Source organism: Carcharodon carcharias, chromosome 1, assembly GCF_017639515.1.
Source record: "Carcharodon carcharias isolate sCarCar2 chromosome 1, sCarCar2.pri, whole genome shotgun sequence".
Classification (NCBI taxonomy): domain Eukaryota; kingdom Metazoa; phylum Chordata; class Chondrichthyes; order Lamniformes; family Lamnidae; genus Carcharodon; species Carcharodon carcharias.
In genome coordinates, this window is record NC_054467.1 from 12,285,014 (window position 1) to 12,301,296 (window position 16,283).

The 16,283-nt window shown below is 44.0% G+C and overlaps 1 protein-coding gene across 3 annotated transcripts; it reads right to left on the reverse strand.

Moving 5' to 3' along the window:
• Window positions 1–9,523: 9,523 nt before the first annotated feature.
• Window positions 9,524–16,055, reverse strand: LOC121283429 (G protein-regulated inducer of neurite outgrowth 1-like). 3 transcript variants are annotated; one of them, XM_041198016.1, is made up of 3 exons: window positions 15,801–16,055; window positions 15,228–15,363; window positions 9,524–14,265 (listed from the first exon to the last, which is right to left on the reverse strand). In XM_041198016.1, exon 3 carries the CDS (start codon window positions 14,147–14,149, stop codon window positions 10,853–10,855), a length of 3,297 nt encoding a protein of 1,098 aa, XP_041053950.1. In that variant the 5' UTR covers window positions 14,150–14,265; window positions 15,228–15,363; window positions 15,801–16,055; the 3' UTR covers window positions 9,524–10,852. The 3 variants fall into 3 exon arrangements, with proteins under 3 accessions (XP_041053950.1, XP_041053935.1, XP_041053941.1); XM_041198001.1 differs by lacking the exon at window positions 15,228–15,363; XM_041198007.1 differs by lacking the exon at window positions 15,801–16,055 and having other exon boundaries at window positions 15,228–15,602.
• Window positions 16,056–16,283: the final 228 nt, after the last annotated feature.

Sequence of the window (16,283 nt, forward strand, 5' to 3'; positions counted from 1 at the left end):
TAATGGCTCCTTGTCACTCACCTCCCAAACAGATTTCCCCTACCATTTCTATCCAAACCCCAAATCATTTTAAAAACTTCCATCAAATCTCCTCTTACTTGTAATTTCCTGTTTTGATGGGAAATAATCCTAGAATCTCAATTCTCTCCCATCCTTGGTTTTATCCCAATGAACCTGTGCTGTATACTCTCTATAACTCTCAAGTCTTTTCTATAATGGGAATATCCAGAGCTGCACTCAGTACTCTAACTGTGGCCTAACCAATATTTTGTCTAGATTTCTCATTATAAGTGTCTTTCCATTGTTTTCAATAGGAATGCCAATCGGGAAGGATGTAAAATGGGCTACTGGTTCATGGGTCAGTTGTTTTAGACGATTGTACATTGTCAAGATCTACCCCACAGTGTAGAAAGTTTCTTCCAAGGCAACAGCTTAAAACACTTTCTGGAAAAAGAGGTGACCCCAGTGTAAAAAAGGCAGGAGTAGCTCATTCTGGATAATGATTAATGAGATTGGAATGTGCCCAGTGGGACTGGGATATATCTGAGAGGAGGGGTTTTTCAGAACTGGCGACAGGTATTTTGATTTTTGCCAACTCTTGGAGGCAGGGAGAAGAAAGGGTTGAACCATGGAAATAAGCCAAGGATAGGGGGAGATGTATATTAGTAAAGGCATAGCTTAATCTATACACCAGATGGCACTGTTGTAGGACTATACCTAGGCTGACTGCAAGCTGCTTTATTGCATTACAGTTCACCTCACTACATAATGGGCAGAATTTTTACCAGAGTCGGCATCACACCAGCCAACAATTAAAAGGCCCATTAAGGCCATTAAAAAGGTACTTGAAAGAAATTTTTCGCTGCCCATGGTTGGGTCGGGGTTTCCAGCAGCAAATAAAAATAAAATGAAACGTTTTACATTTCATTTATAACATGCCCCCTGCTCAGATGACAGAGTCACGTGAGGTGACACGTTTTATTACATTTTTGAGACCTTTATTTTATATTTGGAAAAACGTCCCATCTGCCTCAGGGCGGGCCTCAATTGGCCTGGCCAGCGTGAAATCAACTCCTGGCCTCGATCGCAGGTGGTGAGCAGCTTCCTGACTGCCCCCCTCAAGCCCGCCCGACAAGGGCTAAACTCTGCCCCATGGATTGTAAGAACCCCCGTTTGGTTAAAAGTGCCAGATTAAATCAGGGGATGAAGATATAGTCACGTAATAAAGGGGAGACATAATCTACTCATTTTGTCCAGCCACCTGCAATGTTATAGAAGGGAGGTATTGACATAATTATTGCTAGCTCATTTTGGGCTCTACTATAATCACATGAAAACAGGAATTACCCCAGAATTTACATCCATGCCAGTGGAAAACGCTCAATTTTCCAGTTGTGTTCATTTGCACAGCCAGACCTGTCAGCCTGTATCATGTCAAATCAGCACATGTTTAAAAAACTCATTCCTAGGACATAAGCATAGTGGGCAAGGCCAGCGTTTGTTGCCCATTCCTAATTGCCCTTGAGAAGGTGGCGGTGAGCTGCCATCTTGAACCGCAGCAGTCCATGTGGTGTAGGTACACCCCCAGTGCTTCTAGGGAGGGAGTTCCAAGATTTTAATCCAACAACGGTGAAGGAACAATGATATAGTTCCAACCCAGAAGGAAAAAAAAACTTTAAAAACTGGGAAATAATAATACTGGTCCGAACTGATCTTGTATACGTTAAAATGGGACACCAGTAAAACTGGGAAATAAGAGCGCTGGTCCGAACTGTTTTTCCTTTCTGGGATGTCAGGATGGTGTGTAGCTGGGAGGGGAACTTGCAGGTGGTGGTGTTCCCATGCATCTACTGCCCTTGTCCTTCTAGGTGGTAGAGGTCACGGGGTTTGGAATGTGCTGTCTAAGGAGCCCTGGTGAGCTGTTGTGGTACATCTTTTAGATGGTAGCCTGTGCTAATTTGGCAGTATTATCTCATGTTCTAATCTCCAGGCATGAAGAGATTAAACGGGGTCTTGAATTGAGGTTCAAGATTTTATCATGCCTTAAATAAAATTGATCAAAATGGGGCACCTAGCTGCTTACACTTTAAAGGCAAAATACAGCAGATGCTGGAAACCTGAAACAAAAACAAAGAAAAACTCAGCAGATCTGACAGCATCTGTGGAGAGAAAGACAGAATTAACATTTCGAGTCCGTGGGACTCTCCTTCAGATCTAAAGGGAAGTAGAAATGTGATGAAATATATACTGTTTAAGGGGTGGGGGCAGGGGGTGAATAAGGTGAAGCTGGATAGAAGGCCAGCAATAGGTGGAGGCAAAGGAGAGATTGTGAAAGATGTCATAACCAAAAGGTCAAAGGGCTGGTAATAGTGGTGATCCTGGCTAAAGGAGGTGCTCATGGTGACACTAAGAGCGGAAAGCAGAATGTGATAATGGCCGGACCAGGTTAAGCACTCTGGAAAGTGACAGTTGGCCCTAGTGGGGGTGGGGGTGGTGTCGGGGGAGGGGATGGTGGTGAGAAAAAAGATCAAAAAGGCTAAAAGCTGGGGATAAAACAATGAATAAAAATAGAAATAAATTTTTAAAAATAATAATAATGAAAGTAGTAGGGGGAAAATCAAGGATTAAAAATTTAAAAATAGAAATGAATAGAGAAAAAAGAGGGGTATCAAAAAGGGGTGGGGATGGAGGAGAGAGTTCGTGGTCTGAAGTTGTTGAACTCGATGTTAAGTCCGGAAGGCTGTAAAGTGCCTAGTTGGAAGATGAGGTGTTGTTCCTCCAGTTTGCGTTGAGCTTTACTGGAACATTGCAGCGGGTCAAGGACAGACATGTGGGCATGAGAGCAGGGTGGAGTGCTGAACATTTGGAGATGGAAACTAATGCTTGCTCTCTTCCAGGTTGTCATGGCTCAGTGAATAGCACTTAGAACTCTGAGTCAATAGGTTGTGGGTTCAAGTCTCACCCCAGAGATTGGAGTGCATAATCCAGGCTGGCACTCCAGTGCAGTACTGATGGAATGCCATACTCTTGGAGGTGTCTTCTTTCAGAGGAGACGTTAACCCAAGTCTCCTCTGACCTATCAGGTGGATGTAAAATATCCTGTGATGCTACTTTAAGGAAGAGCAAGGGAGTTCTCCCTGCTGCTCAATATTTATCCTTCAACTAACTGACAAAACAGGCTAAAACAAAAACAGAATTACCTGGAAAAACTCAGCAGGTCTGGCAGCATCGGCGGAGAAGAAAAGAGTTGACGTTTCGAGTCCTCATGACCCTTCGACAGAACTTGCGTTCGAGTCCAAGAAAGAGTTGAAATATAAGCTGGTTTAAGGTGTGTGTGTGGGGGGCGGAGAGATAGAGAGACAAAGAGGTGGAGGGGGGGGTGGGGGTGTGTGGTTGTAGGGACAAACAAGCAGTGATAGAAGCAGATCATCAAAAGATGTCAACGACAATAGTACAATAGAACACATAGGTGTTAAAATTAAAGTTGGTGATATTATCTAAACGAATGTGCTAATTAAGAATGGATGGTCGGGCACTCAAGGTATAGCTCTAGTGGGTTTTTTTTATATATAATGGAAATAGGTGGGAAAAGGAAAATCTTTATAATTTATTGGAAAAAAAAAAGGGAAGGGGGAAACAGAAAGGGGGTGGGGATGGGGGAGGGAGCTTACGACCTAAAGTTGTTGAATTCAATATTCAGTCCAGAAGGCTGTAAAGTCCCTAGTTGGAAGATGAGGTGTTGTTCCTCCAGTTTGCGTTGGGCTTCACTGGAACAATGCAGCAAGCCAAGGACAGACATGTGGGCAAGAGAGCAGGGTGGAGTGTTGAAATGGCAAGCGACAGGGAGGTTTGGGTCATTCTTGCGGACAGACCGCAGGTGTTCTGCAAAGCGGTCGCCCAGTTTACGTTTGGTCTCTCCAATGTAGAGGAGACCTGCTCATTTATTTAATTGGTGTTAATGGGACCTTGCTGTGTGCAAATTGGCTGCTGCATTTTTTTTATTCTTTCACAGGGTGTAAGCTTCACTGACTAGGCCAGTATTTATTGCCCATCCCTAATTTCCCCTCAGAAGGTGATGGTGAGCTGCCTTCTTGAACCACTGTAGTCCATGTAGTGTAGGTACACCCACAGTGCTGCTAGGAAGGGAGTTCCAGGACTCCCAGCGACAGCGAGGGAATGGCAACATGGTTTATAGCATGGAGGGGAACTCGCAGGTGGTGATGTTCCCATTGCAGCTGCTGCCCATGTCCTTTGGGGTGGTATAGGCCGCGAGTTTGGCGGGTGCTGCCAGAGGAGTTTTGGTGAGTTGCTGCAGTGCATCTTGTAGATGGTACATACTACTGCCACTGTGCATGGGTGGTGGAGGTGAACGTTTAACTTGGTGGAAGGGCTGCCAATCAAGCGGGGCTGCTTTGTCCTGGATGGTGTCGAGCTTCTTGAGTGCCGCTGGAGCTGCACTCATCCAGGCAAGTGGAGAGTATTCCATCACACTCCTGACTTGTACCCTGCAGAGGGCTGACACTTTCTACATTACATTTGAATAAGAATAGGGAAGTTATCCCTCATGCCCTGGTCAATATTTATCCCTTACTTACATCACTAAAACAGATTGAGCGGGATTTTACAGCCCAGTCACAGCAGGGGGCGAAGCCATAAAATGTGGTGAGCCATTGACTCCAGTGGGACTGTAAAATCCCGCTGGCGTAAAAGTTTGCTGTTTGGTGTTGGCAAGGCTACCATGTTTCCAGCCTGACAACAGTGCCTACACTTCAAAAGTACACCTTTGGCTGTGCTTCAGGACAGCCTGGGGTCGCCGAAAGGTCCTGTTTAATTGTACGTTCTTCCTGGCTTCTTCAATATATCTTAAACCGTCAATGTTCCGGGAAAGAATCTGCAGCGACAGGATTCAGAAATATTGCAGGTTGCTGAAGTTGAAACTCTATTTTTGAAGCATATTGTTGCTTTAATAACAGACAATGTCTGTGATGAATCCACAGTTATAGTGTTCACAATAAGCATTCCCTTAATAATTCTCACTGTACCGCCACTTCATTTTCCTGCTGTCAGTCATCGTGCCATGAGCTCCATTCCACAAGGCTCCATCTTTCATTCATTTCAATGGGGAATTGATTCATTGAGTTTTGAAATGCAAACCCCAGAGGCTTCAGCATGCTTTCACTTTGATTTTTTGTTAAGAGACTGTACAAAGGCATCAACTGTTGTAAAAACATATCCAAGTAAAAAATTCAGAAGTGAAGAATTCTCCTTTCCATTAAAAAAGAAATGAGGGCCTGTTAGAAGGATACTTGCCCTGGGCCAGTCACTCTGGGAGTTGTCTGAACTAATACCCGCTCTGATTCTAGTGCTGTGTTCATCTCCATACTTAATGTCTTAATATTAGTGTCTCCTTGCATTTACCAATGGCACCCTCTCTGACTCACCACCAGATCCTCGATCCATCTGCAATCTCTGAATGGACAGGCTGCTTCTCTGACATCCAGTACTAGGTGAGCAGAAATTCCCTCTAATTAAATATTGAGAAAATTGAAGCTATTGAGTTTAATCCCTGCAGCCAACTCATCCCTCTCCCTGACAACTAAGGCTGAGCCTACTCTCCACAATCTTATGTCATATTTCGCCCTGAGATGAGCTATGCCTGGATTTTAAAATCCTCACCCTTGTTTTCATATCCCTCCCTGCCTTTGTCACCGTCTCCAACCCTTCGAGATTTCTGTGTTCCTCTAATTCTGACATCTCCAGCATCGGCGATTTTAATTATTCCACCACTGGCAGCCATGCCTCAGGCCTGATCTCTGGAAATCCCTCCCTGAACCTCCCTTCCTCTACTTCTCTTTCCTCATTGAAAACACTCCATAAAATCTACCTCTTTGACCAAGCTTTTGGTCATCTGGCCTAATATTGTCTTATGTGGCTTGATGTCAAATTGTGCTTTATAACATTCCCATGAAGTGCCTTGGGATGTTTCATTGCATTAAAGGTGCTATATAAATACAAGTTGTTGTTGTTGCATGCTTGCACAGGTTTCATCTCCTTCGGATCTGCTAGTATGGAGGGAATGTTTGGGAGATTTGAGAGAAACTTTCAGTGAGCCTAAGTGAATTTGATTTATTCTAATGGCAAAACATGCATTACCTTCAATAAGATATAGATTTAGTAATCTGGCTACTCATTGCCCATTTTGCGGGTGTGAAAAGATCCCCAATGCCTCCAATATGTTGGGCATGAAACACGTGCTCATTACAAGTTTGAATTGTGCCACTTGTCACATTGGTAAAGGCCCAAATATCACCTGCAGTGCCCACATCTGAAGCATACGCAATTAAGGTGCCTCATTCCTGTTGGAGGCACCCTCGACAAGATTGATCTGTCATGAGACATTCAGCACCAGGTCAACTTGTGGCCCAGCAGACACTACGCAATGAACTCGGCAAGTTTATTTAGCTCAGTGTGAAGCTGGGAGAAGCAGGAGTTTTCCTGCCAACTCCCCCAACTCCAAGCATGCGGATTGCTGCAAGACACTGATTCCACCCTTCCTCCCCCCAACCCCATCTGACATCCACCCCCAACTGACAACCACCCCAAATTCATGCCCCACTGATCCGCATCCACTCCCCTCCAATCAATACATCCCGGCCATAGGTGGTTGTGGGACAAATGTGGTTGGGCACACTACTGTTCTTCTTTGAAATAGTGGCTGTGGGATCACTTGTGCCTACCTGAGAGGGTACATTGGACCTCAGTCTAAGGTCTCACCTGAAGGGGAAAGAAGCACAGAAGAACCAGGTGAAGTGAGATTTAATTGGGACACCAATTAAGGCAAACAGGAATCTACCATTCCACTATTGCACAGCATTTGTTGAAAAGTCCTGAGTGCGCTAATAGCTACAGTAAAAACAATGTAAGAATTTCAGTCGAGCTTATAACGTGGCTTTTACCCCTGCTGGATCGGGGGTAAATTGATTGGCCAGGAGTGGTTGTTGGTCAATGGAGCGTGAATCGGAGTGGGTGTCAGTCAGGGTGGATGTCAGTCAGGGTTGGGGGAAGGGTGGAATCGGTGTCTTTCAGCAGTCCGCATGCTCGGAGTTGGGGGAGTTGTGAGGAATACTCCTGCTCCTCCCAGCTCCACATTCATATGCAAGAACCCATTCTCTGCAAAGAAAAGGAATATGTTCAAGCCTTGTGCCTTTTTTGAATAACCCAGGGGCTTGGTGAGCCTAGAGCTCCCCATTGCTTTCTCCATGGCAATGCCTTGGCCAATCGGGGTCAACTTACCAGCCAATCAGCAACCTTTCCTCCTGTAGTATAAATTGTTGTGATCATTTAAAATTTGGCATTCTTGCTTTTGTCCTGAATGTAACAAATCTCTTTTTTCAGTAATAGTCTACCATTTGTTCTGATTTTGTGCTGCAACACCTTCAGTTACCCTTGCCAGAAAACTGACTAATAACTCCAATGGTAAGGTGAGTGTGGGTACCAAAAACATTGTGCAACAACATGATTGAAGGGAACTATAATGAGCGGAAAGAACAAATAGCTCACTGTGCGTAGGCAGACAATAAACTATTTGTTTTAGCAAGGAACCAAAATCCAGAGAAAGTAATACGAGTGTGATGACATTAAAACGTAAAAGAAAGTAAGTGCTTTGTGGTGGAGTGGGAATATCCATGTTTTATAAAGCTTTGACTTTTTGCAAAAGCTGATTACCACAAGAAAGCTACCATGGAAGCTATCGTACAACTGGGGAGTTACTAAAAGAATACGTCGAATTAGATGAAGATCATGAACACAAAGTAAATTTGATTATACAGACACAGTAGAATGTAATTACTCCTGCCGCTCATGAAATGAAAGTTGCCATGCTGAATGATTGACCTCATTGCGTGGCTGACACTGTCTGAAATAATCAAACCTAGTTACTTTTAGCAAACTGGGAGAATTTAAAATAAAGTGATTATCACACTGATGGCCTGAAGGAGATTAAATATGGGGCGGGGAGGTTGTAAGGGGATATGGATTGCACTTTCTGTCTCAGCCACTTAAGCTTCTAAGTAACCCAGATAAAATCTCACCCTTAGACAACAATTTGCATCGATAAAAGGATCTTTAATGTAGAAAAACATCCCAAGGTTACTCATTGAGGCATAAGGCAAAAAAGAAATGACTGCTAAGTCAAAGTAGATAACTTGTCACAAGCGTGACTGAGGTTGTCAGAGAGATGGATTTTAAGAGCAGTCTTCAAGAAGGAAGAGGGGATAAGGGATGAGGAGGAGTTTATTTGGGGAATTCCTCAATGTATGTCCTAGCCAGCAGAAGGCACAGCCACTCATAGTGGTGGAATGTAAAGGGTAGTACTAGAGGCAAGTATTTGAGAGAGTTTGTGGAGTGGGTGGGGATGGGCCTATTTGCAGGGGTGAAGCATGTCCTGGACTCAGCAGGAAATGAGTCCATGAAACAATTTAAATACATGCTTGAGAATAGTCATTTGAAGAAATTGGGGAATTGGGAACCAAAATAGGTCAGCAAGGACGTAGGCTCAGAGGACTTTTGTGAGCTTTGGGTACATACACAGATGTTTTGCATATATTTGTAGATGGATTAAGGTTGAGGACACGAGGATCTTGTGGGCATGAGTCTATCCAGATTGCAGACAAAGTCCAGCAGCCAGTTTCAGAGATCTACCACAGTGTATTGGTGACAGCAGCCTCTTGTCTCTCAGTAAAGGGCAAACGATGTGTGCCCTTGATTGCTTCCAGATCCATTGCCAGACTTTTAGCTGGTGACCTTGGTGCCCAGTTTTGCTTTGGCACCAGTGACAGGAAATAAGCATCATTTTATCACCTCTCTTACAATATGTCGACACGAATATGGATAGGTGTGTTGTATTCTGGCAAGCCATGCCTGAGGGAATCTGGGCCAAGTAAAAATGAGCACCACTTTCCACCGAGTCCATCCAATTCTCAATGAATTCAGGGCCTTGGATCATTGGTAACAATTATAACTCTGAGCCAGAATCATGAGCTCGAAGCGTCAAAGATGCTGCCTTTCACATGACATATGAAACCGAGGCCCTATCTGCCCTCTTGGGTGGATGGAAAACACTCCACTGCACTTTTCAAGAAAGAGCAGGGATCTTCTGAAGGTGGCCGGCCAACATCTATCCCTCAAGCAGCACCTAAGGCAGATGATCTAACAATTTATCTGAATCCCATTTTTGGGAGCTTGCTGTGCGCAAATTGAATACTGTGTTTCCTGCATTACAACAATAGCTACTCTTCAAAAAACACTTCATAGACTGTATAGTGCTTTCGGAGATCCTGAGGTTGTGAAATGTGTTGGATAAATGCACCGTTATTCTTTTTCTTTTCCGCTTGAAGTATCTAAGGTTCTAAGGCACCTCTTAAAAAATGGGCAGCCCCACAAGAAATCAAAGATGGCTGCTCCTTATTAAAGAACAATGCAGCAGAACTCAAGGCCTTCGGAAGAAAATTGAAAACAGAAATTCTTCCCGTATAATCGTTCGTGTTTATTACATCGTTTTAACAGAAAAAAGATTGAAATGTAAAAATACAATGCATAATAATTATCATTTCAGAAAGTCGGCCTTAGGCCTGATTAATATTGCTTGGGTGAGCAGCTGATGAACATCAGACCGCTTGTTAAGTCTGAAAGAGGTGAAGCTGTAATGTAGCAGGGTGGGAGCATGGAGGGGAGGTGGATAGAGTTGATTGGGATACTGTGAAATCAGGAAGCATTTTTGCTTGCCCTGGCAGAATAGCAGCAAAAAAAAAAACTTAGCGGCATCTGCTCTGTACATTTCTATCCGATTTTGACAGGGAAACCTTAATCAGGCCTCCTCATTTACATTTGTAAGAGGGAGCTACTGGGGACTCAGTACACACTATGTTGAGAGGAATGGATATAGAATGGATTTCAATTGGAAACACTGTGCTGCTTTAGTAAAAGGCAAACATTAAACAGTTAACTTCTGTAACACAATATAAAAAGATGGCAAAAAACTTGAAGCTGTGGAGACTGTCATCCAAAATACAAGTAGAATAAGTAGTTATGTATTTCACCTAGGATGAGAAGCTAAAATGTATAATAGTGATATTTGTCATCATATTTATACAATATAAAGTGTCTGGTTTACTAAATACAGTATATTAATCCACATATTTCATTTTACACAAAAGTTAAGCATCTGTGACAAGTGTTGCGATCCTTTCCTTAATGAATTCAGAAAGCCACTTACTACCATGTACTGGTATGACTATGCGCTAGACGACTGCAATGTTGGCTCGACATTAAAATGTTGCAACAATTAGTTGATTTTCAGAGAACATTCTACAAGAAACACAAAACTGTAAATGGCATGGGCTACATGTGTAACCTTCTTCACTCAAAGCATTAACATTAAAATATATTGATTGTTTTCATGCATTTTAGACCACACTGTGACAGCCATCAACTTCAAGATGATGGATACACATTCTTAAGCCCAAGAATAAAGTTCGGAATAAAATCTTCACAGAACAGTCATCTCTATAGTTTTGATTCAGTCATTATGAAATAAAATCTAATTGGGTAATTTTGTCTACAAATGGTGGTCATTATTGTCTAACAGATGACCTACATGGCACTTATTTGTATCTAGTGGACAGATACACCATAGAAAGACCATGTAGAATAACTATACCCACTATGTCTTTTAGGGGAAAAACTGTAATATAGGTTCCATCTACCCATAAACAACGAGTGCAGAAAATAGTCTCATGAAGTAGTCCGTGAAAAACAATTTGGAGGGTTTATTTAAATACTACTACAATTCCCATCAGTCAATCACAGAGGAAGGCTGTGGACGAAGACAACACTGTGGGGACCTTATATTCTGTAGAACTGTCCTGAATATATTTTGCTGCCTCCTTTTGTTGGCTTTATTACTCCCAGGTGTTGCATCTATAGACACTGATCTTTTGCTCTGATTATTTACTTTGATTTGCTTCTCATATTCTACGATCTGTCTCTGTAAGTGACACTGAATGGCAAATCCCAGTGATTCCGGGTCAAGGGAGGCACCATAAACTTCCCAGGTCATGCCCTGCTCATCCCAGACCACATCACGGACATTCTTTGACTGCACTGTTTCTTTATTTGAGTCACTGGCCAATTGCTTTTGTTCAATTTTCACATCAATGATTGGTTTCGGCTTTTCAGTCTCAAAACCATGAGGTTCCTTACCGATTTGGTGAGGAGCTTTTGACTGGCCAATTTCCTTATTGGTGGCACAGCCAGCTTCTAATTGAGCAAGTTCCTTACCATTATCATACAAAGTTATTAATCGACCAGGTTTTTTACTGATTTCAGAGTCAGGTTTCGATTGGCCAGGTTCTTCACTGATGCCACAAAAGGCTTGTGATTGGGCCAGTCTGTTACTGGTGTCATGTATACCTTTTGATTGGCTAGATACTACACTGGTGGCTTGGTCGGTTTCAACAGATTCCTTAGTGACACTATAAGAACCCACCAGTTGGCCAGAACCTTTACTGATGTCACAAACAGCTTGTGGTTGTTCAGACACCTCACTGGTGTCATGCACATCTTTGGACTGGTTAGCTCGCTTTTTTTTGGAGTCATGCTTTGACTGCACAGGGTCCTTTTTCTTACTGTAAGCACCTTGTGGTTGTCCAGGCTTTTTAATCAAGCTACAAGTAGTTTGAGATTGGCCAGATCCCTTATGGCCATTATCTATAACTATTGACCGATCAGCTATCTGGTGGATGTCTACAGCAGTTTTTGAGCACAGGGATAGCTTACTAAAGTCAGGATCTATTTTCGATTGGTCAAATTTCTGCAGTTGGCCGGATTGCTTACTGATTTCAGGTCCCACTCTTGATTGGTCAGATTTGTTAGTACTGCCCTGTAGTTGGTCATCTTTTTTATTGCAGTCAGCAGCACCGTTTGACTGGCCAGATTTATCAGTGATGGCTTCTGACAGGTCAGATTTGCTATCGAAGCTAGCAGCAGCGCCTGGTTTCCTATCTATGTCATAAACACACTGGCCAGATTCCTTAATAACAGAACGTGAAAGGGTGGAATGGGCAGGCTCTTGATTGATGCTTGGCTGATCTGAGTTCTCACTGTTATCACAAGAGGTGCTTGGCTGTTTGGATCTCTCGTGTAACTTTGAAGTATCCTTCAAGCGTTCCGATTCTGTTTTGAGCTTTAGGTGGTCATGTGTACCAAGTTCTGATTCATTAGTAACAGGGACAGATGGTACCTGTTCACATGCTGGATGTCCTCTAGCATTTGGTAGCTCACTCATATTGACGCAGGTAGCTTTGGGATGATAGTCAGACTCTTTAGGGGATTCCTGCTCCTTTTCATTTTTCTCTCTACAAGTAACCTCTGATAAAACAGATTCTACGTTGACTCCCTCTGTTAACACCTTACCGAGTTCAAAGGCAACCTTTGATTTTTCAGATCCTTCTGTAAAAGTACACGTTACCTTCAGTTGCTCTGACCCCTGATAGAGATCACTAACACACACTGACTGACCATTGACCAGAATGAGTTTAGAGTTACTGTTTTCTGAATGGACATGTTGGACAGCCTGACAGTCACTCAGTAAGGACCCTGCCGAGCCAGGCGCTGGGCTCTTGGGACTGGTCGCGGTGGATTTGCACTGAAAGCTTTGCAGAACAGCCTGGACTTCAACATCCCGACAAGACTTACTCCAATTGGAAGGGAAGTAGCTGCCTGGAGACTGGCATGTCATTGTCTCCGCATCTCTAAACTTGGACTCTTGTTGCTGTTGTTGTGATTGTTGATCCATCCCCCTTGGATTTGGCCCTGTATCTAATAGTTGCATTCTTTGTAGGTGCTCATTGGAACTGTCACAGGCAGACACCTGAGTTCCTTTTGGTGTGATCTTTTGCACATGAGTTTCTAAAGATAAAGCAGGGTCAGTTTTTGGTGCAGCTTCGCTGTCCTTTGTAAATCCCAACTGCTGCTCACGGTTTTCAATTTTCAAATTAAAGGCAGCATCTCTTTTGATAGTTGCTGGCTGAACTCCATCCTTTATTGTGGGGTTGGGCTGTTCCAGCTCATTCTTAGTCTCAACCCTCTCTACCTCTCTTCTTTCAACACAATCTCTTTCAGTTTGCTGGTTCTGGGGAGTCTTCAGGATGGGTGTGTCCACTAATGATGGCGTAGTTCTCCATCCCATTTCTAGACCTGCATCTGCACCCTTTTCATTTCTTATTTGGTCCTCACTGTTGGTCTGTTGGCAACTGGTGCCAGGATGTCCCGGGTCAGTATTCTTGCCCTGCTGATGGTCAGTCCCAGGATGTCCAGGGTCAGTATGATTGGTCTCTTGATGGTCAGTCCCAGGATGTCCATGTTCAGTATGATTGGTCTGCTGATGGTCAGTCCCAGGATGTCCAGGGTTAGTATGATTAGCCTGCTGACAGTCAGACCCAGGATGTCCAGGGTCAGTATGATTGATCTGCTGATGGTCAGTCCCAGGATGTCCAGGGTCAGTATGCTTGCTTTGCTGATGGTCAGTCCCAGGATGTCCAGGGTCAGTATGCTTGCTTTGCTGATGGTCAGTCCCAGGATGTCCAGGATCAGTATGCTTGCTTTGCTGATGGTCAGTCCCAGGGTGTCCAGGGTCAGTATGCTTGCTTTGCTGATGGTCAGTCCCAGGGTGTCCAGAGACAGCACATTTGGTTGGCTGCGCTTTAAGCGCACATGTTGTCTGCTTGCCCACGGTGACTTCTGATGCGTTTGGACCCACACCATCTTTCTCTGCACCTTCCTGGCTGCTGTTCTTTGCACCTGGCTTCCTCCACTCTCCCAGTTCTCCATCTCCATCGCACGTGTCCTGATCTCCATTGGAGGATTTGCTGGATGTATTGCCTTCAGTTTGGCTGGGTTCAAATGTTGATGGGGCCAAGCTGATGACGTTCTCCTTTAGCCTGGGCAAGGAGCTCGGTGCCTCCTGTTGGACTGGTGAGGTTGGTTTCTGTTGGCTGTTGTGAAGAAAGCCTCCTGCAAGGTCATCACTACCCACTGTAGCTGTGGACCTCTGCACAGCCTGAGAGTCCTGGGCATTGGGTATGGTCCCCATCTGGCCCTGCAATCTTCACAGCCGCTCTTCTCACTCAGGGTGAAAATCCGCAAACTGCAGTGTTTGTCTATTACTTTTTTTTCTCATGTGAATTACCTTGGGAGACGGGAGCTTCCCTGAAATGAAATGGAATCATGAGAGAGAAATCCAGGATGTGAATTATAACATGCATCAAGGGAAGGGGAATTCGAGTATACCTCCCAATGAAAAATAATTAAATTTACTGAAGCATTCTGAAAAAGCTGACACTCCTTATATGATCCTGTATTAAGGAGTTTCAAGGAATCATTATCATTTATATATATTAAAGAGTTACAAATTGCATTTGACCAAGCGCCAAATATAATTTTAACCATTGAGATATTGCTCCACTCTTGATTATTAACATTTGTAAATCTATTTTCAATGTGTGAAATGCAATATGCCAGCTGGCACATTCAATGTTACAATTGTTTATTTCAACAGATTAAATGCTCGAAAAGTACATTCTGTGTAGTGTTCTCAATCAGACTAAATAATAAACGTGCTATCTAAATATCCTTTCCCCATTCTGTATCAATTACCCAGGAGAACCTGCCTATTTCACATCGAATGATCTGTCTTCTATGAATCAATGTGGACTGAATGTTAATTATTCTCTGTATGGTCTCTCTCACACACACAAATAGACACACACACACGCACATACAGATATGTAAAAACACCCACACCCACTCAGATATACACAAATAGACACACAATACACACACAACCCCCAAATAGACACAGCTACATAAAAAGACACACATAAACACTCACAAATACACAGAGATACATGCATACTGATAGACACACACAGCACAGACTCTCATACACAGATTCATCAAATAGGCATGCACAACCAGGCAGACACCCAGTTGGAGACCCCCCAACTCCACATAGACACACACAGAGACATAGAGAAACCGACACCCCCTCACACAGATATACACACACAGACACACACACACTCCATGCCATAGTTTCTCGTTTATATTTAAAATAATGTTCAAAATTTCCTTTATAGAGCCGAATATCCCCACGAATAATCGATACTAACCGGTTAATGAGAAGCACAGAGGGGTTTCATTTCTATATTCCCTGGCACAGCATCAAGCTATTTCTGAACCTGGTATTTTCAGCTGAAACCCCCAGACTGTTGGAGAGCTCCCAACCGCGAGTGAGTGAGATCCAGCCTGCATGACATTGGAAACAGAAATCTAGCTATTTATATCCAAGCACCTACAGACACAGCAAGGTTGTAGTAAGGGCTGTGTCTTCAAAGCAATTCCCACATCAGTAATTCAGGAAGGAGTCCCCCTTTTTTGTTTTCTGCATTTCGAGGTGTTCAGACAGCACAGAGCCGGGAGCTGCTCAGGTCTGGATCTGAATCACGGTCCAGTGCCCTACGCTGCAATAAGCGAACCCATCCCGCGCTCTGTCCCCCTCCTTCTCCCCTTTGCTAATAGAGGGGGGGGGGGGTGGGGGGGTGGTGGTGGAGAGAAGAGGGCGTTCAGCCTCTGCAGAAGCCCGCACGAAGGCAACCACTGAACGGGACAAGCTGGATGAGACACCACTGCAGAGCACTGCGGCTGTTTAATCCAGGAATGCAAAGTCCTGAGAACACACTCACCTCCTCTGGCACTAGTTCTCCAGCTCTCCTTCCCGCTGTCTCTCTCTCTCTCTCTCTCTCTCAATGAGCTCAAACCTGACCTTGCAGCAAATTCCCAGTCAGAAATATCCAACAATCTTTAAACAGCTGCTCCAAGTGAAGGGTCTAGACATCTTCCTGACTTTACATAAATCCGCTTTTTGTTATTGTTTTGCTGTTCTTTCCGAAGGCAAAATTGGGTTGTTCTCCCCCCCCCCCCCCAATATGAAAAGCTCCAAGTACACCCAGCGATGTATCCCAGCGGAACCCGAAGCGCAAAAAGGGATCCAGCGTCAGCCAGTGCCGCCGAACCTGTGTAATTGGCGTAACCGCGTCAGAGACAACTCACCAACTGCCTCCCACTTACCTTGATCGTTTCCAATTTGTTTCGACATGCAGCTCTGCTTGGCGCTGACAGCAGGTTCAGTATCTCGTCCCCGATGGGAAAGACCCATTGAACCATAC